Raw genomic sequence first — 23,437 nt, 5'->3', positions numbered from 1 at the left:
TCTCTCTCTCCCCTTCATCTCTGGGTGAGATAGGCTGTAACCTTCTGGTCTTCCCTGTCTATGACGGCCAAAGCTGTCTCTCGGAATGGCCCTATTCATGGCATGGCAGCCACAGGTCATGCCGTGGCACTGGCTCTCCTCGGCCAGCTGGCCTCTGAGCAGCTCTGCAGTCTTGGCCTGGATGGAGCCTGAGTCTGCTGCACCAGAAGCAGCACCACCCTCGACCTCTTCAGCCACCACAGCCAAGGATGCAGCAAAAAGACCCATACCTCCCAGTGCCAGGTGCAGCAGGCCCCTCAGACAAATGCACCGTCCTGCCAAAGCCTTTGCAGACTATGGCACTGTGGTTGAGATGCATGTGAAGGGGTCATTTACTGTGTGTCTAGCTCTGTGCTTAGGAGGAAGGAGAAAAATGAACGAGAGGAGAGCACCTGGTGCCTGCCCTTCTTGAAAACAAAGGTGTTTTCTGTGTTGTAGGTATTTTGCGTGGGTCAGCTCATCTGTGCTGTGATTGCAGAGTCTGAGGTTCAGGCAAGGAGAGCTGCAAAGCGAGTGAAGATTGTCTACCAAGATCTGGAGCCAGTGATCCTGACCATTGAGGTAACGAGTTCAAGGCAGAGCCAGAACAGATTTTAGTATCAGTGAAAAATGCTTTCAGCTACAATAACAGGAAACAAAGTTTGACTCCCAGTGGCTTCTGAAACACGGGGGGCTTGGTTGGCCCCAAACTGTATCAGTGTCAGCAAGAAACCTGATCTTCCCACTCTTCCCCCGGCTCCCACAGTAGAGCCTTTATCCCCTGTGGTCACAGGATGGCAGCCAGGAACTTCCAGCTCATATCCCAGAAGCAAAAGAGAACACCATTGTCCCAGTGTCCCCTGGGTCCTGAAATCCAGCCTCATCAGGTCACTTAGTCACATATTCAACTTGGAGGTAGTGGCTGACCAGAGGAATGGAGAGCTGTTGATTAGTGCTGGGAGGTGAGATTTCTTTGAAGTGCATGGCCTGTATGGGGGAGCAGTGGAGACCTAAACAGAAATCTGAGCATTGTTTGGGGAAGGACAGGGGAGAGGAATGCTGGATGGACAACCAGCAATGTCCCAGAGAGGAGACATACCCTATGACTCTGTACAGCAGGTCCTTGAATAACATCAGTTCGTTCAATGTTGTTTCATGATGACATTGATGAGATGCCTTAGGAACTGAACTCTTGTTTCTATCATCATTGGCCTTTGGTAAAAGTGGTTTTATTATATGTTATTTTGCTACAGTTCTAAGAACCTGTCGATGGTAAGTGAGGACTTACTGTATTCATCTTCACCAGACTCACCTAGACACTCTTCACCCCGGCTCAGTGAGACCAGTAAGGTGCTCTAGGAAGCGAATATTGGAGACACTATTTTTAGATCCTTTCATGTATATCTTAAATGAGTATGAGAAATAGATCCTATGATACATTTTCTATCCTATTTTTTTAGAAAGGAGTTTGAAATTTATAAAAGTTGTAAGACTCATCTCCATGCAACGATAAGTGTTTCGCATAAAGTCATTGGTTCTTATGATTTACTAAGTAATATCAGCATGAAAGTTAGGAGAGCAGCATGAACAGATGAGAGTCAGTACATGTGGACTCCATGTACTCTGGGAATACAGTATTATCTCCACAGCATGATGGATAGACTGTTCTCCAGGCACTAGTGTGCCCTGAGGCAGAAAATGAGGAAGTGACTTGGCCAAGGTGAGTGTCTCCAGGAAGAGTCGGACCATCATGCTGCTTCATGCCTAGGGGCTCAGAGTTTGTTTCTGGACAATGTCCTCTGTGTTTTAAAATTAAAATCATGGCAAGAAAACAAATACAAAGAAGTTTAATTGAAATCAAAGAGTGATTAGGACTTCTAAATTTTCTTTTTTCCATATATATATATATATATATATAAATTTATTTATTTTTATTGCAGATGTTTCTCCTTTTTACCCCCATTGACACCTTCCTCCTGTTCCCATTCCTGCCCCCACCCCCAGCATCGTTGTCTATGTCCATGGTTACGCATACATGCATATAAGTTCTGTGGTTTATCTCTTCCCTCCCCCCACCCCCTCTTCTGAGGTTTGTCAGTCTGAACCCTACTTCTATGTCTCTGGGTCTATTTTGTTCATCAGCTTGTTTTGTTTATGATATTCCACAAATAAGTGAGATCTTGTGATATCTGTCTTTCTCTGATTGGGGCTCTAAATTTTCCTGGCCAGTTTCAAATTCAAACATGTGTTCCCTTCTCAGACCTTTTCACTCATATGTTGCCTGTTCTGCTTCCTTACATCAATATATTTCTTCCCCAACATTTTGTTTCAGAGTTAGAATTACTTCTTCTTAGAAAAATATTTACATAATGCTTCATCAAAAATTTTGTTTGTAACCTTTTGCCCAATACCAGTGGCTAACTATCTACCTTCCTTACCCCCACCTTCCAACCAAATAAAATTCCAAATAAGTACGTAGGTACTACTCTGTCTTCCCAGATCCAGTCAGCAGACCGCTAATTGTCTGCCAGAGAACCAGCATCAGATACTAAGCTCTGACATTGTGGAGCAGGGCTACCTCTGCTTTTATCAGAGATTAAGTTCTCTAAGGCCAATGAACTAGATTAGAGTGAATTTAGTCAAAATCATTTATAACAGGGCCCTGGCCGGTTTGGCTCAGCGGTTAGAGTGTCGGCCTGCGGTCTGGAGAGACCCGGGTTTGGTTGCCGCTAAGGGCACGTACCTCGGTTGTAGTTTGTCCCCGGCCCTGGTTGGGTCGTGTGGGTGTCCCTTTCATGTCGATGTTTCTCTCTCTCTCTCTCTCTCTCTCCCTCCCACACTATCTGAACAAAATATCGAAATATGTTCTCTGGGGAGGATAAAAAAAAAATTATTTATAGCAGGTAAATATGCCCAGCTCCCTACACATTAAAGTTCTTTCACCACTTTTCTGGCCAGAAAATATTCAGCAAATTGACTCAAAGTTACTCAAAAAGCAAGCAGCAAGTGAAGTGGAAAAAGATTAAACTTTTAAAAATAGGATCTATAAAACTTAACTTCTGCTTTCGACCTGAAATATCTGAGCCTTAGATTAATAACAGAATCACATGAATTGATGCCAGCAGAAAAGTGTGTTATTAATCAAAATAGGACATAAACAAATGCATCTCTGTCACTAATCTCTAAGGTTTAATCTAGCTTGTGCTTTTCAGAGTTTTTAATGGTTTCAGTGGGAAAACTCTAGGCTCAAAGAGTCAGGTTAATGACCATGGTGAGGAAGGTGTGCTCTTAACCAGAATCTTTCATCAGTCATCATGATCAGCAACAAGAGCTAATTCCCACACAGAGCTCACCGTGTAGTTACAGAGCTCATAGCAGCCCTCCTACATTAGCTCACTGGATGCCCACGACAATGCTATGGGACAAAAACGGCCATTATCCCCATTCTGATGAGGAAACTAAAACACATGGCTACCCCAGGTCACACAGCTAGTCAGTAATAGAAGCAGCCAACACACACTGTGTCGAAGAACCTGGACCCTGCGGTGGAGGAACCGTCAGGATCACAGTAGAATGTCCCTGTAAGGTATGTTGACAGACACCTACTTGTGTGGCTAAAGGGACCAGAGTTAGGAGAATTCCCAGCGATAGTGGGTTGGGATTCCATGGCAGGGCAGTCAGTAGATAAAGCTGCAGGGGTTGGCATGTGGCGTTGTGCCACTGACACAGTGATTACAGCAGATAAATTCCTCCGGACAGGTAAGAAAACCAACCTAGATTATTTCAGCTGCATCCCAGATGCTGTGTAACCCTCCTCTGGGCACCCAGGGGAAGGCACTGAGAACCAGTGTGCAAGTGGATTTGTGGTACCCATGCTGGGCTGGTAAGGGAATCTTACTTTCAGGCCTGGAGGTCCCAGGTGCTCTGCCCTGTGCAAATGCTGTGCTCATCTCCCCAGAGGAGGAGCATGGGGCCGGCCGGCAGGGCTGCCGTAATCCTTAGCATCTGAGTGTCTTCAGCCTGAATGAACTGAGCACTGGTTATATGCCATGTAAACCCTTTACGTGCCTCCTTTCATTTTATCCTCTTCACACCCTATGTGCACAACGACACCTGCATTTTGACAGATGAGGCTCAGAGAGGTGAAGTAATAGTCCCACAGTCAAACAGCTAATAAATGGAAAAAATGGACACCACTCCGACTGGGTCCAGAGCCCAAGCTCTGTGTGGCCTTGGCTGCATAAAATGGGTTGCAGAATAAAGCGAATAATCTGCCTGGGAAATATTAGTTCCATTCTGGGACCAAGTAGGTGCCAGGTTTTTCCTGAGCACACTCTCTTTTGGCTAAATGAGGACATTTGCATTTGCTCTGTGGGGAGTCTCTCTGAAGCCTGGTTCTTAGCTCAGGTACGCAATCCTGCCGAAGGCGCACGGATTCCAGAGCAGGAGGAGAGAGGCTGCCCAGACCCTGAGGAGGCCCATGGCGTGCGGCCACTGTCGCAGGGCTGGATGTCATGCCCAGGTAGCCTCACTTTTCTGTTCTCTTTCTAGGAAGCTATACAGCACAAGTCCTTCTTTGAGCCAGAAAGGAAACTGGAATATGGAAATGTTGATGAAGCATTTAAAGTGGTTGACCAAATTGTTGAAGGTAAAACTCTGAAAAAAATATGATGAGGGGGAGCTACCCTGAAGCCCTCCATGCAAATCTTCTATAATGTTGCACTTTGGGAACAAGCACCTCGTTGACATCCTCTGTGGTGTGCGCGTGTGCATGTGTGTGTGCATGTGGGTGTGGCACAGCAGGGAGGTACAGTGGGCCTGGGCCATGGCAGCCCCGATGCAGTGACCACTTGCCCTAAAAGGAAACTGGAATATGGAAATGTTGATGAAGGATTTAAAATGGTTGATCAAATTCTTGAAGGTAAAACTACCTGAAAAAAATGATGAAGGAGAAGCAGTTGGGGCCATAATTGTTATATAGATGTTTTTCTGTTCATAACCACCTTACAGGTTGGGAACTGAGGCTCAGAGTGGTTAAGGAACCTGACCTTGTTCATATAACAGCTACAAGTGACAAGGCTGGTCTTGGAATTGGTTGGTTGTTTGTTTTTCATGATTTCCGAAGGCCATATTTCTTTCTCTTTCATCCTTTCTCTGATTTCTCCCTCCCTCCCTTCTCTCTCCTTCCTTTTCCCTCTCCCTCCCTTTCTCCTTCCTTCCGCATATATACAGGCATACCTCAGAGATACTGTGGGTTCAGCTCCAGACCACGGCAATTAAGTGAACTGTAGAGGGTCTCTCCTTCAATTTTTTTTTTAATCCTTACCCAAGGACATTTTTTGTTCAGACAGAGTTGGAGGAAGAGAGAGAGAGAGAGAGAGAGAGAGAGAAACATCGACGTGAAAGGGACACATTGAGTGGCTGCCACCCGCACGACCCAACTAGGGCTGGGGACAAACTGCAACCAAAGTACATGCCCTTAGCGGGAACCCAACCCAGGTCTCTCTGGACTGCAGGCCGACGCTCTAACCGCTGAACCAAACCGGCCAGGGCTCTCCTTCAATTTCTAAAAATAAAAAGCTACATCTGTGAAGCACAATAAAGCAAAATGAAATAAAATAAAATATGCCTGTATATGGACAAAACAATACTGATCTCAAAAATTCATTATAGGGAGGATAAGAGATAAGAAATGTATGCTTGGCACATAGTAAGAGATCCATAACTGTGAGCAATAATTATTATTAGGTTAAGATGTTTTTGTTGTTCTTCTCTAGAAAAGGTTATCTATTGTTGAGCTCACACACTGGCAGGCGTGCATTTATCAAAACCTGTGTTCCCCGTTTTTCTCACTATGACATGCTTATGCAATCTGCCTGGAGATTCCTGTGTCCCTTTCTTGGGATTCTGGAGTTGGAGGATCCAGGGTACCCCTAAAATCTGTTTTTTGACCAGTTTTAACAGTGCTTCAGGTGATTCTTAGGATTATTAAAATGTGGCAAACACTCAAAGGCTGAGTTTAGTTTTGGGAGGAGAAGAGGGAGCATATTTAGCATAGAGGGTCCATGGTGTGAACATCTTGGAAATATCCGTATTTCGGGGGTTCCTCCAGTTGTACCACAGTGTGCTTTTGTGTAAGGATTTAATTATTATCATTTTCCTGACCTCTTATTTAATTATTTAGTTCAGTTAGGTAATGTGTTCAATCTGTCTCCTTCTAATTTTAACTTGCTGCCTGCGTCACACCTTGTAATGAGTATAGACACGGCACAGGGAAGGACTTTTACATTTTCATTCTCTTAATTCACTAGTTTGAGGTTTGTTCATCTGCAATTGGCATTTGGATTAAGAACTTTTTTAAAAAATCCTCACCCAAGGATATTTTTCTATTTATCTTCAGATAGAGAGGGAGGGAGGGAGAGAGAGGGAGAAAGAGAGAAACATTGATGTGAGAGAGATACATCAACTGGTTGCCTCCCTCACCACCCCAACCAGGGCAGGGGATGAACCACAACCGAGGTATGTGCCCTTGATTGGAATTGAACCCACTGAGCCAAACTGGCTGAACCAAACCAGCCAGGGCTGGATTAAAAATGTTTTCACTACTTGTTTCATTGTGAGGTCATGGGAGGTAATGAACATCACAGCACCAGAGCTGCCCCATAGGAAATAGGTGCTCCCAAAACAAAGAATATTTAAAAGATAAAATATGAGGAGCATCACATCAAGTCTTAGACTGTGTTCTTGAAGACAGTGATATTATTATTTGCTTTTACCAGCTGTGAAGATAGATTTCAGCCCTCCGTAACCCTGGTGTCATAGGCATTAAAGAACACTGTTTACAAATGAGCCAGCTGAGGCCAGAGAGGCATGTGGTTAAGCAGGAATCAAATCTATCTAAGTTTTCCAATTCTGCAGTTAGCACGTTCTCTCCTCTGCATTAAGCTAGTTCTCATTTATCTCTTTAGCTGGGGTGGGCTTTGCACTGGAGAGGTAGATGACAATCTCAGTAGCAAGTTTTGCAAGAGACCTGGAAGCACTGGAACTGAGATTATCTTCCCCACAACCTGTCCTGTTGGGCACAGTACAGATAAACTCCTTCATATCTGAACAGCGTTTCCTTCTTTAAGGGCCCCTTATTAAAATGTAAATACGCCTGGAGGAATCACTCCTAAACTTATACTGGGATAAAATTGTATCTCAGAGATTAGTTGAACAAATTGGTTTCCAACCTAGAGAGTTGAGAGCAACACCCTAGGGTGAAGAAGGGCACCGTGGTGTAGGGCTGTGGGGATGGGCAGCACGGCATAGCGGGCTCTAGAACTCGCCTACCTTACGGGTTTAAGCAGAAACAGCTCTGTCTGGTATTTTTATTTTTTTAGTTCTGTGTTTTTTGAGCGAAGTAGATATTTAACAAAATTAATTCTGAGTGGATAAGTGTAATCATTAATATTGCAAACCATGAATTTGAGCCTACTGTTAAGTGGGATTTTCAAGGTACAGTCTTTGATAAAAGCTTACATTGAAATTGAGATCTGAGTTCTTGACATTTTAGTTTTTTTTTATTTTATAAATGAAGCAGAATCTGCTCCTTCTTCTATACTCTGATTTCAGATAAGATAGGAAGTCCAGACTCCAGTACAAAAAATTTTGGGGGAAATCTTCCTGAAACAATTTACAAATCACTGTTATTGGGTACATTTTTAATTTTTAAAAGTTCTGCCTCTCAGCTAGCATGATGACTGTCATAGCTATGTTTTGGTTTTGGTTTTGTTTTCATCTCTGTTTTTAATTGTTCCCCCTGCCTTTCAATGAGATTCTTACACATTTTTTTTAGAATTCCATTTTGATTTATCAGTAGTGGGTTTTTTTGTTTTGTTTTGTCTTTATTTGACAATCACTGATTAATCCTCATCCACATGAACTGTATATAGATTTTTTATTTTTTTATCCTCACCCGAGGACACTTTCCATTTTTTATTCAGATAGAGCGGGAAGGAGAGAGAGGAAGAGAGAGAAACATCGATGTGAAAGGGACACATCGAGTGGCTGCCACCCACACGACCCAACCAGGGCCGAGGACAAACTGCAGCCAAGGTACATGCCCCTAGCGGGAACTGAACCCAGGTCTCTGTGGACCGCAGGCTGACGCTCTAACCGCTGAGCAAAACTGGCCAGGGCTGTATATAGATTTTTTTAAGTGGTGACAAATATATAGGTAACTAATATATAAAACTTGTTTGGTGAATTTCATCCTTATTGCATTTTCTAGACGACCACACCTGGATACCGTATGGGACATTCCTTACGGGATGATACACTCCCGCATATATAATATAATTGTTATTGGGAGATACACTCCCTCATATATAATATAATTGTCTTTGAAATGTTCTCTATACACATTGAGAACCACATGAAGCAATGTTGTAATTCTGCTTCAAACACTTAGAAATTCAAGAGGAAAGGAAAGTCTGTGTTTACCTATATTTACCTGTACTTTTATTCTTTCCCTTGCTCTCTTGCCTTCTTGATGTTTCAAGATCTTTTTTTTTTTAAATCATTTTCTGTCTGTTTTAAGAACTTCCCTTAGCCATTTGTTATTTTAGGATAGGCCTGTTGAAGACAAACTCTCTTAGTTTTACTTCATCCGAGAATGTCTTGATTGCTTTTCCATTCTTGAAGGATATTTTCACTGGATATAGAATTCCAAGTTGACAGGTCTTTTAGCACGTGAAGAAAAGTGTTGTACCAGTTCCTCTGGCCTTCCTGGTTTCTGACGACAACGCTGCTGTCTTTTGAAGTATTTTTCTCTTATAGATGAGGTAATGTTTCTCTCTCTGCTTCTAAGACATCTTCTTTGTATTTAGCTTTCAGAACTTTAACTGTGATGTCTTGGCATGGATTTTGTTGGTTTATCCCTTTGGGATTTACTCTGCTTCTTGAATCTGTAGGTTTGTATCTTTTACCAATTTTGGGAAATTTTCAGTATTATTTCTTCATATGCTTGACCTCAGTGATACAAATGTTCGATCGTTTATTTCAGTCACACAGGTTCCTTAGGCTCTGTTCAGATTCTTTCCGACTATATTCTCTCTGCTGTTTAGGTTGGGAAATCTCTGCTATTCTATGTTTTTGTTCATTGATAATGTCCTCTGTTCTCTCTATTTAGTTGTTAAGCTCATCCACTGAGCCTCTTATATTTTGGTTGTTGTAGTTCTAAAATTTCCATTTGGATCTTTTTATATCTTCTCTTTCTTTGTTGAGACTTTCTATTGTTTCATTTAAGTGTTCATGTCAGTGCTCATCGAAGCATTTTATAATGATGGCTGTTTTAAAATCCTTGTGAGAAAATTTCACAGTCTGTGTCATCTCAGTGTTGGCATCTGTTGAGTGTTTTTTTTCTCATTCCAGTTGAGTTCTTGGTATGATGAGTGATTTTTTTATTGTATCCTGGTCATTTGGGGTATTATGTTATAAGACTTTGGATCTTATTTGATTCTTCTATTTTATCAAGACTCCTCTGGCCTTGTGTTGGTGGGGAAAGGGGGGGGGTGATATCTTGTTATTGCCAGGTAGAAGGTGGAAGTCTAGGTTCCCCAGATGGTCTCCACTGACACCACCACAGCAGACAGTTTGGGGTACCTCATAACAACCTGACAAGGGTAGAAGTCCAGGCACTCCACACAACTTTTGCGGATAAAGATAGGTTCACAATTTTTTCTGTAGTGTTTGGTTGGAGTAGAGTAGTTTTTGTATAAAAGCTTTCTGTCTTCCTTTGTCTAGAGAAAGTAGGCTTTCCATGAGACGTTTTTCTTGTCCTTGCCTGGCAGTGTTTTGGGATTTCTGGTTTCTCTGGTACCAAGTATAAGCTATATGAAACAAACAGCAGCAACATAACCCACTGAACTTGTCATTATATCTTTCCTTGGGTCTCAAAGTCCCTAACTGGTGCCTTTCCCTCTCTATCTTTGAGAGTTGTCTTATGTTTCTTTCATATATGATGTCCAGGGTTGTTAGCAGAAGGCACAGGGAGACATGCATCTATACCATTTTGTCTTAGAACTAGAAGTCTCCTTGTTATACTCTTTTGACTCTGCACACCTTTCCCTAGGACCAAGTGACCCACTGTATTGGCAGACATGACAGGTTCCTCTACAGAACTCTATTTCCAATATGCAGGTATAACAAAAGTCAAAGAGTATTATTTGTGACCCTTCTCCATGCAGCCTACACCCCAGCAGGAAAGAGCTGGGGGGTGCTACCTGTCCTATCTGACAGCCTTTTTGATTCTGGTGTATTTTCCTCCAACAGGTGAAATACGTCTGGGAGGTCAAGAACATTTTTATATGGAAACCCAAAGCATGCTTGCTGTTCCCAAAGGAGAGGATCAAGAAATGGATGTCTACGTGTCCACACAGTATCCTAGAGGCATACAGGTAGCATGGGGCCCTTAAGGAGAGAACATAGCTAAATGGTTTCTGCCAGCAAAATAGACCAAGAGCAATTAGAGACAAAGATGTCATTTCAGAAACTGATAGAATTTGGAGTACTAATAGCCATATCCACTTGGGTTTTAATAACCCTACATTATAAAGCTTTTAAGTTAGTATTGTAAGAGTGGAGGCCTTCTGTTTGTAGATCTGCATCTGTAAAACAATACAGACGCAGCAGGTTTCTTTTGCTGTACTCTTGACCCTGTTAAGGATATAACAGGAGTGACGACTATCACTTGAACTGTTGAGTGGTAATATAGGAAAGTTGATAAGAGAGTAAATCCTAAGAGTTCTCATCTCAAGAATTTTTTCCATTGTATCTATGAGATGATGAATATTAACTAAATCTGTTGTGGTAATCATTTTACAACATATGTAAATCAAACCATCATGCTGTACACCTTAAACTCTTACAGTGACATATGTTCATTGTTTCTCAATAAAACTAGAAAAAAGAGGAAGGCCTGCCTTCCAAAGTCTATAGTATCCAACTCACATGAAGCAGTTAGGGTTCTTACTGAGGAGAATGTAACTTAATGTAAATCAGCTAATTTACATATATAAATGCATTAAGAAAACAGAGGGCTGCTAAGAGCTAGAATCACCAAGAAAGTCCCACAAAGATGAAGTCTTAAGTTTGGATTTATACTGCAAATGAGGTTTATCTAGATGCTGAGAAGAGATGCCATTTCCAGGCAATTCCACAATAAGATCAAATGCCATTCATTCATTCATTCATTCATTCATTCGCCCGTCTCTTCTGCAAACACTTAGTGCCTATATACCACGCAGCATGCATGTAACAAAGAAGGGATAGTGCACGGACTGCCAAGCTGGAATGGAGGATGTACTTTTGAGGTGGCTAGTTTAGGCATCATGATGAAAGTAAGGGGAACATAGCAGAGGGGTCCTGGCTCCTAGATCATAAAGAGCAGTGTTGTTACCAGAGCAAGCAGGAATGTGGGAATGAGAATGACCCCTTTAGAAGGTGGAACACTAAGAAAGGTCGGGCAAACTCGGACCCAGTCCTGTTCTGCTCATCTCTTCCTGGGTGATGTCGGGCCCATCACTTCATCCTTCTTGGGCTCCCCATCCATAAAAATGAATTGTTAAAAAGAATTGACCTCTAAACATTAGGATGGTTTAAATAAAGAGCAAGACCTGCATCCAGGAAGACCTACCTGCCAACTGCAGCAGTGACCCTGATGGGAGGTGAGAGGGGTGCATTCTGCAGTGGAGAAGAGCAGAGTGCTGGGAGAGACCCAGTCTGACAGAGGGTGGGAAGGCCACGCACCTCACTGCTTCCGGAGACATACCCCTGGGGATTAGTGTGAAAACTATACTTTGGGTAGAGTTCATGGAGAACATTTGTAAAAATTGTTAGCACAGAAATATCTCCTTTCTATCAGAAGGACTACTCAGTATTAATAATAGTCTCGGCAATGTTGTTGTAGCCAAATACTACTGAGATCAGCATGGATGCATGCCTAGGTTATTGAAAATTGTACTGTTATTTAGTATAACCACATAGAATGTGTATCATGTACATTATAAAATCAAAACGTGCAAGGGCTGTCTCAACTCTCTTGCTGCTGATGGATCAGATTAATGAGAACTTTTATCATTTACAGGACATAGTTGCTTCAGTCTTGAAGCTCCCAGCTAACAAAATCATGTGTCATGTAAAGCGTGTTGGCGGCGCATTTGGGGGGAAGGCGTTTAAAACTGGCGTCCTAGCAGCTATCACCGCATTTGCAGCAAACAAGTAAGTAGAAAAAAATGTGCTAAATAGACTAAAAATAAAATAAGGTCATGCTGAATATTAGCAATATCAGAATTACAGAAGAAGAGTCTGGGTCAAGATTATTTGGGGGGGGGGTTAAGATTATTTAAAATCATATGTAATACACATACAAGCTGCCAGTAATAACTTTCTTATTTTATATTGTCAAACTACATACCATAAGAACCAAAATGAGAATCAATTACTGAAAAGAATAAAACCACAGTGAAAATACTATAATACCTGGAGAGGAGACAGAAACAGGTCCTAATAGGGTGGAGGTTACTTACCCTTAGCACTTGTGCATGTGCGTGTGTGTGTGTGTTTCCTTGATTTAAATTGAAGTTTTGCTTTTGTTATGCTTACCTTTATTCATATCACCATTTTTTTTTTCAAGAATCTCAAAATATTTCCATAGGAAATCATCCTTGAGCAGGCACACCTAGAAGGCTTCATTTTTTTGCTGAGTACTATAGGCCAGTTCCTCTGTCCCGTGATACAAACAGCCCTGTCCTCTCTGGGAACACTTGGCAATCATCACTGCCTGAGTTCCTCCATTTGTAACCAGTCTCTAATGTTGCCTTTGGACTATTTGCCAATGACAGGCAGAGGTTGTTGTCACAGTGGGAAATACCCCCAAAACAACACTCTAAACAGAGCCTCAGGCACCCCTGAGCCTCCCTCCCATAGGCAGTGAATGCCAGCCAGCGTGCCCTCATCCACTGTGTGTGCTTGAGATGAGCACAGCCTGGGTTCAGGGAGCAGTCCTGCTGTTCTATAATGTGTGTGGATGCCACTCAAGCTGTCACTAGGGGTTACATAAACCACAGATAATACCTACTTGGTAAAAGAGTTTACCTCTCTTGCTTTTTTCTGTTTTAGACATGGCCGTGCAGTCCGCTGCGTTCTGGAACGAGGAGAAGACATGTTAATAACTGCAGGCCGCCACCCTTACCTTGGAAAGTACAAAGTGAGTAGAGGAAGGGGGGTGGGAATGGGGGTGGGGAGGATTCATGTTGTAAATAGAACATTCCATAAATGCAGAGGGCAGCACAAGGCTACTCTCTAATGATTTGCTTATCTCTCAATAAGCAAATCAACAAATTGTTCTTCTGTTTAACTTCCTGTTTCTTGTGCTAATTGCTTGATTACTGGCTGGTAAAATGAAGCTTTTCTGCTTGGCTCAAAGATGTAATTTGTGAAAAGTGCTAGCTGGTACTGAAAAACATGAGTCTGCAGGTCCGTGAAAGTAGATCTGATCAATCTGATCATCATGCTATTCCCACATATAAAAGAGGTAAAAATAGAATGATTTCTATAACAACAGTGTTACATGAGATTATAATTATTTGTCAGCAGTTTACTCATTTTTAAGTATACCGGGGTATTTTTGTAAAACTCCGTCCCAGAAAATTGTCCACAGCAGAAAATAATTATTTTCTTTTTTGCTTTATAAGAAATAAGTTTACTTGTCAGAATGAGCTAATGGCTCTAACAAACAACTAACAGCTCTCAGGGATCTAAACCTCTACTGTGTTCATTCTTGCCCAAGTCACAGCTAGAGGTAACCGGTGGGGGTTGAGGAGGGGGCGGAGGAGAGGAGAGGATCTGCCACACAGAATCATGCAGGACCTGAGCTTCCCCTCGGACTGCACTATTGAATACAGGAAACACTAGGCACCCGTGGCTATATTTAAATTTAAGTGTACTAAATTAAATAAAATTTAGTTCCATAGTTGCATTAGCTATATTTCAAGTACTCAAGAACACCATGTGGCTACTTGCTGCCATATTGGACATGCAGATATAGAACATCACAGAAGGTTCTATTGGATGGTACTGCCCCAGGGACTCAGTCCTCCACTGGATCTTCTGCAGAGGGCAGCAAACAAGGGAAGAAAGGAAGCACAAAGTGTCATTGCACCTTATTGGCCAGAACTTTGCCACCAAACTGCAAAGGAGGCTGGGAAATGTAGTCTTCCTGTGGGGCCAGGATGAAAGACAACAGGATTTGTTGAACACGTAGCTTCATTTCTACCACAACTGGTGTACCTGCATACATGTTTTTAGAAGATGGTAAATGTATCTGTTTCAATTCACATTCACTCTAAGCTATCATTTGATTTTGGTTTAGTTCAACAAAGATTTATTACAGGAAGCTTTGTTCTGAAGGAGACTGCATTTTAGTGGTTGAGAGAGAAATATGACTTACACATCTGAAGTCACTGTGTAAGTCTTATGAAAACAATAACCTCGGGTGAAAAGATGAGGCGCGCATAGTAAAACTGTGGAGAGAGATGAACATGAGTTGGAGTATGTACAGGAGACTTAGAAAAGGTGAAACATAGCCCTGGCCGTTTTTGCTCAGCGGTTAGAGCATCGGTCTGCGGTCCCGAGAGACCAGGGTTCGGTTCCCGCTAAGGGCATGTACCTCGGTTGCAGTTTGTCCCCGGCCCTGGTTGGGTTGTGCGGGTGGCAACCACTCGATGTGTCCCTTTCACATCGATGTTTCTCTCTCTCTCTCTCTCCCATCTGAACAAAATATCAAAAAAAATGTCCTCGGGTGAGGATAAAAAAATAAAAAAAAAGAAAAGAAAAAAGAAAAAGAAGAAAAGGTGAAACATAAATGACTTTCAAGAATGGATAGGCAGAAAGAAGGAATACCAGATGGTACAAATCCTAAGAGCAAAAATGCAGAGGTAGGATGAACATGGCATGTTTGATATGAGAATGGGAATCAGAACACAGAGAACTTACTAGAGAGCAATGGGAAACAAGACTGTCTGGGTTAAGTGATGCCAGACTGAGAGGAGCCTGAGAATCCCAGAATCTCATGAGAAAGAGTGAAACTGAGTAGATCCTTGAGCAGTCAAATGCCCCAACCAAATGTGGGTGCACTGGGGAGAGTAATATCATGGCACTGGGCAAGATGACCTAGGGAGGAGAGAGGATGGAGGCAGGTGGACCACCTGGAGGCAGCTGATGCATTCAAACATGAAGCAGTTGGGGTCTGAACTACAATAGTAAGAAGTAAAAGAAGAGATGAGTCCAAGAACCACTATTATCTCAAATAAAACAGAATTTGGTGACACACTTGGCAAAATACAACACAGAATGAAACCACACACATGACTTGGAGGTTTCTAGTAGAAAGAGCCAGGTTGGAAGGAGGAACCAATCTGGAGGGACAGTGATAAGTTTATTTGCATACGTTTTGGAGAGGAGGTGACAGCGAGACATTTAAGTAGAAATATCCTTCTCTAACATAGGACTTTATTGAGCGGACTGGATTATAAAAGTCATCAGCATAGTAGAGATTAAAAATATGAGAAAATAATGTTTCTAATGAAGGGTGGTGTGGGACAGAAGATGGTATTATAATTTATTAATACCGTTAATATTAATAAAATATATTTAGAACATTTGCTGTGTTTTAGTCACTTGCCTTTGATTTACCATGCATTATCATAATTATTGCCATTTCACAGTCACAGGATGTAGAGTTTGCCTCAGGTACAGAGTGGGTTAAGTAGCAGAGCCAGGACTCAAACTCAAACTACTAGAATTCAGAGGCCATGCCCTTGGTTTGGATTTGGCACCATCCAATAGAAATCATTAAAGTGAACTTCAATAAGTTTATAGATATTGAAGCAGTGTGCAGACAGAAAACAGGAATGTTGGATATATTTATTTAAAAGACCTTCAGCAGCACCACATGTTGCTGAGAGTTTTGACTGAATCGGGCTCTGTGAAAAAAATGTGCAGAGTGCCTTACAGGCAGTCACCAGATTTGAGATTAGGAGAAGACCAGCGGCTTTGAAGGAGAAGATTTTGTAGAAATGTGAGGATGAGAGCCAGCATTCACGGGAGGTGAGAATGATAGGTCAGCAGATGCACATTACTTTGCTCTAGGAGGGAAAAAAAAAAGGATTGAACAGTGGTGATGGATTAAACAGAAGGTGCTTTTGTTTGTTTGCTTTGCTTTTATATCTTTCTCTACCCTTCCTTTTTTCCTTTTCCATTATTATTTTTAGTTGTGGCAAAATACACATAACATGAAATGTACTATCTTAATTGCTTTTAAGTGTACATTTCAGTGGCATTATGCATTCACAATGTTGTGCAATCGTCACCACCATCTGTCTCTGAAATTCTTTTTTCATCTTTTAAACTTGAAACTCTGCACCCAATAAGCAATGACTCTCCATTCCTTATCTCCCAACAGCCCCGGAAACCACCTTCAACTTTCTATCTCTATAAATTTGACTACTCACATCAATGGAATCATACAGTGTTTGTTCTTTTGTGACTGGCTTATTTCACTTAAAATAATGCCCTCACCCTGGCCAGTTTGGCTCAGCGGTTAGAGCGTCGGCCTACGGTCCGGAGAGACCCGGGTTCGGTTCCCGCTAAGGGCACGTACTTCGGTTGCAGTTTGTCCCCGGCCCTGGTTGGTCGTGCGGGTGGCAGCCACTCGATGTGGCCCTTCACGTCGATGTTTCTCTCTCTCTCTCCCTTCCTCTCTCTTCCTCCCACTCTATCTGTACAAAAAAATGGAAAAATATCCTCGGGTGAGGATAAAAACAAAAATGCCCTCAAAATTCATCCATATTTAGCATGTGTCAGAATTTTCTTCCTTTTTAAGGCTTAATAATATTCCATTGTATGTATATGCCACATTTTGTTTATCCATTGGTAGACACTTGAGTTACTACTACCACTTAGCTATTATGAATAATGCTGCTATAAACAGAGGTATACAAATATCTCTTTGAGATCCTGCCTTCAGTTCTTTTAGATGAACACTTAGATGTGGGATTGCTGGATCATATGGTAGCTCTATTTTTAATTTTTTTAGTATCGGCCATACTGTTTCCTATAGCAGTTACATTATTGTATATTCCCACCAACAGTGCATAAAGGTTCCAATTTCACCACATCCTCACCAACACTTACTATTTTCTGTTTTGTTTTGTTTTGTTTTGTTTTGTTGTTGTTGTTGTTGTTTTTACATAGTAGCCATCCTAATGGATGTGAGGTGGTATATTGTGACTTGATTTGTATTTCCCTAATGATTAGTAATGCTGAACATATTTTCAAGTGCTTATTGGACGCTTGTATATCTTCTTTGGAGAAATCCCTATTTGAGTCCATTTTTTAATCATGTGTTTGTTTTTTCGTATTGTTTTTGTGTTGAATTAGTTCTTCATACATCCTGAATATTAGCTCTTTAACAGATATATGATTGACAAATATTTATCCCAATCTCTGGGTTGTCTTTTCACTTTGTTGATTGTGTCCTTCAATACATAGAAGTTTTTGATTTTGCCGTAGTCCAGTTTATCTACTTTTTCTTTTGTTGCCTCTGCCTTTGGTGTCATATCCAAGAAATCATTACCAAATCCAGTGTCATGAAGCTTTCCGCCTATGTGTAGGGGGTTCGCAGGTAACAAAGTACACCTGGAGAGAGTTGGCCCCAGCACTCGATCAAAGGTCGGTTCTCTGTCCCCAGGCTGGATTCATGAACGACGGCAGAATCTTGGCCCTGGATATGGAACATTATAGCAATGGAGGCTTCTCCCTGGATGAGTCATTACTTGTAAGTGTTTTAAGGTGCAAGTTCACATTCTGGAAAGTGTTACATAAAATGGTTTCATTCAGAAAAAGTTCAATAGCTAAATAATATTTAATTATAAAAGCATAGAGACCTTCATTGGAGGAGTAGCCACATGTTACTGGTGCCCCCAGAGTGAGCCCAGAGTTACTGGCTAAGTCTGCCTCTGTGTGCTGTCTCCATGTCCCCTACACTGACAGCTCTCTTCTCAGATGCCAGCATTCGACCTCAGCCTCAGCCCTGTGGACATTTTGGACTGGAAAATGCTCAGTTGTGGAGGCTGTCCTGTGCATTGTAGGATGTTTAGCAGTATTTTTGGCCTCTACCCAACAGATTTCAGTGGCATGGCTACCCTCCAGCCTTAACAACCTGAAATGTCTCTAGACGTTGCCAAATATCCCAGGGGAAGAGAGGGCAGAATGGCCTCTCATTGAGAATCAATGCATTAGACCAAATGCCAAAACATGTTTTTTTCTGTTTTCTAAGATATTATTTATATTTATTATATTTTATAGAGTCAGTGGTCAGGGCTTACGAATGCTTCAGAGGTTTTTGGAAATGTTTGAAACCTGGAAAAAAGGCATTTGCTCTGAAATATGAACTAAAAATTATTTCAAAAGAAAAATTATTGAAATTCTTAAATATTATTTTACAGTCAAGACACATTTAAATTGAGCTCTGGGTCTCTTTCCATGTGTTTGATGTGACGGAGAGGGGTGGTCGTTTCTGGCCTGGTTTCGGTCTGAGGTCTTGGGATGGTGACACGAGTACAGGAGGACGAGGGTCTCACCACACCCACTCTGGATTTCCCCAGGTGATAGAACAGGGGCTCCTGAAAATGGATAACGCCTACAAGTTTCCCAACCTGCGCTGCCGAGGGCGGGCGTGCAGAACCAGCCTCCCATCCAGCACGGCGTTGCGTGGCTTCGGCTTCCCTCAGGCAGGGCTGATCACCGAGTCCTGCATCATGGAAGTGGCAGCCAAATGTGGGCTGCCCCCTGAGGAGGTAACACTAAATTAGCCTCATATATCAAAAAACTGTCTGATTTTAGAGATGGGAGGGCCACTCGGGGCCATTCATGCTGAGGAATGTGAGGTTCTGCCCTGGGTAACCCAGTTCACTAGTTAACATAGAGCCAGGACTCCAAAGTTCAGTGATCCTTGTCTTACTCAGGCTGCTTCTCAGAAATCATGGGGACAGGGCAAAGGGGGATAAAATAGGAGACATCTGTAATACTGTCAACAATTAAAAAAAAAAAAGATAACTCCTTATGGACCTCATTTTTCTTGGTTATAAAATGAGGAATTCAGAGGGTTGATCACTACTATATCTTCCAGGTATAAAGCCCAAAATTCTATCAGAAGTTTTAGTACAACAATGAAATCTCCTTTAAAACATATCATATTTCTTATGTATTATTGCAACCATTTTCTAACCAAGGGCATTAAAAAAAAATCCTGAGGCCAAGAAAATACTGAAGAGTGAGCGTTGGATTCTAACTTGTTTATGAGAAGTCTCCATTGGTTGGGGCTATAACTGCTACTGCCACGTTCTGCCCCACCCTTCTTTCCCCTGCTTCCTTAACATCTCAGGCAGCTGTCGTAAAGTTTGGTCACGTCAGTCACTACAGTGGTCTTCTTTCAGTTCTCAGTGAGTCTCCGTCTCAGCGCCATCATTGACGAGCTCTGTCCCCTTCCTGGCACCTCTTCTACCCAGGATCCTGGAGCAGAGTTAGGTGTGCTCTCTTGCCCCTTCTCCTCGGTGCCCTCTGCTGCAGTGTTGGGACAGGAAGAAGAGAGGGACCAGGGAATCAGACAGCATCTCCCCATGTGACTTCTCCCAGCGAGAGCTCTCTGTCTTCTCCTTGGTTAGATGAAGCCACTTTTCAAGTCTGTTGTCCCTGAGCTCCATTTCTCTTGAAAATCAACTGTCCCCTGTGAAGGCGTGTTCAGTCTCATCAGCCCTTCAGCTAGCCCCTCACTAGCATTCCCTAATGCCACGCCTCTGTACCCCATGCCACTTGGTCCTTAGAAAGCCCTGACTTCAATTTGTCTCACTTCTTCCCCCAGCATGAGAATCTGTGATCACAGGCAGGAACCATCTCTTTATGTGTCTTGAACTTGTGGAGGATCCTTGCCTCTCCCTTCCTGGCCATTTCACCACAGCTCCTCTCTCAGATGCTCTCTCACATTTGGTAGCACTAGGGATGACCTCCCTTCCTACCTGGGGAAGTTGGAGGAAAGAATAGGCACCCTTCAGAACACTGCCTTGCCCAAATGGCACAGCTCACTAACTTCCAGCCATCCTTTTATAATGCTCTGAGAATCTTTTTAGGGAGATGGGAGACTAGACGTGTACAATGGCCCCTGTTGGCTTGAGGAGATGGCTAGCCTCAACTGTTGAGTTTTCTCAACTGAGAATGTGAGGTACTTGACCTTTTGTTCTCAGCTGTGGGTCTTAGTCTCCAATTCTGGGAATTCAGGAAGAATTCTACTCAGTGCTTCAGACATTCTGGGGGTGGAATCTTTCCATTTGTTCTTCATCCTAGTTATGGATTATATTTAAACAAACTTTATATTTTTCCCTGAGAAGTAAGTAATCTTATCACAGCATCTGAATCATCCAAATCATGTAGATCAGGTAGCCTGGAAATTAACTTCAGGATTACCTTTCAACAGCTATTCACCAATGTATCCAATGCTAAGAGTCTACAGTGTACCTACACTGGGTTGAGTTATATAAGAAATGTAAGGACAGGATGCCTTCCTTTGAACTTACACAAGAGCAGCATGGACGTCCTAACAACTGATAGAGGTTCCAAGTAGATGAAGACACTGTTATGCATTGGGAAAGGCTTCAACAAGGTGTTTGTGGAACTCAGCTTGGGCCTTAGAGGATGAGCAGATTTTGACTAGGAGGACAATGGATGGGTCTGTCTGCCAAGTCTCCCCCACCCCCAAACTCTCTTCATCTCCTTTTCTTTTCTTTCATAGGTCCGAATGATAAACATGTACAAGGAAATTGATCAGACACCCTACAAACAAGAGATTAATGCCAAGAACCTGATCCGGTGCTGGAAAGAATGTATGACCATGTCTTCCTACTCCCTGAGGAAAGCAGCTGTGGAAAAATTCAACTCAGAGAATTACTGGAAGAAGAAGGGGCTGGCCATGGTCCCCCTGAAGTATCCTGTTGGCCTTGGCTCACGAGCTGCTGGTCAGGTCAGTTCTCCAAAAAGGCAAATCAAAAGGTATTCAGGAAATGTTCCATTAGGTGAATTAGCCATATGGTGGCAATATCTGGTTGCTGAATTTCACCCAAGTTGTGCTCAATCAAACTAGCTTTTCTGTAGATGAGACAAGAGCTTCTTACCCTTGTTCCCAGGATTGGGGATAAGTGTCCCTCCTGGGAAATTGGGAGACCCGGTTTCTACTCCTGGCCTTGGCATTAAGCAGTTGAGTCAACTCTCTCTGGGCCCCAGGTTGCTCAAATATAAAGTAAAAGGTGAACCCAGTGATTCCTGAGACTCCCCTTCCAACTCTTCTATGAGCCTGTGTCTCTGGCCCAAGTAATAAAAACAGGAAGCTTTGAGGCACTTGATCCACCCCCACCATCACCACTTTTTGGTGGGTTGAAGTAAACTAAACCTAGATAGGTAAATCATTTAAAGAATTTTAAAAACAATTTTAGGAATGTGTTCACTTCATAGCCATTCAAAGTGTGAAGGGGAAGACAAAATCTATTCTTGTAGATTAATTTCTTTAATTGATTAAATAAACTCCCTGCTTGCTTACTAAATCCCACTTGCTATGTCCATCTATCTCTTCATTCTTGAAAAACTTCCCCAAACAGCTGGTGAAGGACTGCTCTCTTCTAGTTCATTGTACACCAGTGATGTGGGAGCCCTATTATCTATGTTCTTACATATACATGCATGTATATGTACACATATGTGGATAAGATGGCAGAGCCCTCAAAATGATTGTCACTCCCCTGTGCAGAGTTCACACCTTTGGCTGAGCCATGATGAAGATGTGTGTGATGACCGAATAGGAATAAATGGGGGTGGAGCTGTGAGGGGCACTAGTGTGTAAACTGGGTGTCGAGGGAACAAAGGAGACCAAGAGAAGTGGGTGGGAAGGTCCTTCTCTCGTTCCCATAGTCATCTGTTCACCTGCTCATCCTGGTTCAGCTTTGGTGTAATCATTAGAACGTTTCATGCAGTTAATATTATAGCTGGATTAGCTCAGAGGAACAATGCAACAATCCAAATGGTGATCTTAATTACAGCCAGCCCATCTCTTGCCTATTTGTGATGACAAAAACAACACAGAGTCATTTAGTCATCTGCACCCAATTTACCCAGGTGAGAGAGACAGTCAAGATGCTGTGGTTGAGGAATAAAGGCAAAAACAAGGTTATTCAAAAGGAAAGAAGAAGAGGTAAGAATCACTAGAAAAGAGATAGTGAGCAGGGAATCTTGGTATACAGTTTGGGGTAAACTGATTCGTGGGCAGCTAGCAAACAGGCTGGGCTATTGTCCTTGAGCAGGCTGGTAGGCTCACGGGGAAAACAGTCTCCGTTGTTTGTGGGTTACATGAAGATCCTTGGGTATCAGGCTGTGGTAGACGTGGCAGCTGTCTGTTTAATGGTTGTTATCACTTAACATCTGGCCTCTGGTGGACCAGGCAGTCTCATGTCCCTCATCAGAAATTTCTCTAAAAGTAGATTTATAAAAAGATGATTACTGAGCACCTACTATGTTATAAATTCTTTTAGATTTTATCACATTAAATCCTTAGGGCAACCTACAAGATGTGTAGCCTTAAGTTAGTGATAAGAAACTGAGGTTCAGAGAGCTTAAATGACTTTCCCACATCCTACATCTGGTGAGAGGAGGGGCCAGGGCTAGAACTCAGGTCTGAGAGGCCCCAAAAGCTGTGCTTGCTCAGCTACCTGAAGCTGCCCCTCTGTGGAGCCTTTTGGTGGGAACTGGGGTGGGATTCAGCTCAGCTGGGAAGAAACCAGACAGCCAGCAATACAACTTCACTCTCAAAGGCTACTGAGAAGCTCTGCCCAGCCACCAGGCCCTCCCATCTTTCTCCAGAAACTAACCAGCTTCCATGTTTAAAACATTTGCTTAGGGCTGAATCAAAGAATTTGAGACCAGCCAAGCTGCTTCCTGGATGCCATATGCTAAAAGGCTATTCTGAAGCAAACAAATAGAGGAGGGAACTAGAAATGGTATTTGAGGCCTTCTGTAAGGCCCTAGGCTGAATGACTTGTAATTTCCCACTTGATCAAACCCCTATCTGTTGGGTAGGTGCGATTCTATTTTATAAACTAAAACCCACAGAGGTTCGCTCTCTTGCCCAAGGACATTCAGCTAGTGAATGACAGAACAAGGATTTGACTTCAGAACTGTTGGGACACAGATCCCATGTGCCCTTATCATTCCACGCCACCTCCCTGAGCAGGAGTGGCCCCCGTGCTCCCAACAGCTGAGGGGCAAACATTCCTCACCT

General features: G+C 42.5%; 1 protein-coding gene across 1 annotated transcript in view; it reads left to right on the top strand.

Moving 5' to 3' along the window:
* Window positions 1–23,437, top strand: part of LOC118625352 (aldehyde oxidase) — a 77,210-nt gene that overhangs the window by 39,205 nt on the left and 14,568 nt on the right. The window contains exons 19-26 of the mRNA XM_036254263.1: window positions 478–600; window positions 4,570–4,666; window positions 10,333–10,457; window positions 12,146–12,279; window positions 13,180–13,267; window positions 17,810–17,896; window positions 18,726–18,917; window positions 20,906–21,133. Of these exons, the coding sequence (XP_036110156.1) occupies window positions 478–600; window positions 4,570–4,666; window positions 10,333–10,457; window positions 12,146–12,279; window positions 13,180–13,267; window positions 17,810–17,896; window positions 18,726–18,917; window positions 20,906–21,133 (1,074 nt within the window). The remainder of the gene's footprint in view (window positions 1–477; window positions 601–4,569; window positions 4,667–10,332; window positions 10,458–12,145; window positions 12,280–13,179; window positions 13,268–17,809; window positions 17,897–18,725; window positions 18,918–20,905; window positions 21,134–23,437) is intronic.

The sequence above is a fragment of the Molossus molossus genome, unplaced genomic scaffold (genome assembly GCF_014108415.1).
Source record: "Molossus molossus isolate mMolMol1 unplaced genomic scaffold, mMolMol1.p scaffold_m16_p_11, whole genome shotgun sequence".
Lineage (NCBI taxonomy): Eukaryota > Metazoa > Chordata > Mammalia > Chiroptera > Molossidae > Molossus > Molossus molossus.
Note: the sequence above shows the minus strand (reverse complement) of the source record. Positions and strands in the feature narration are given on the sequence as shown.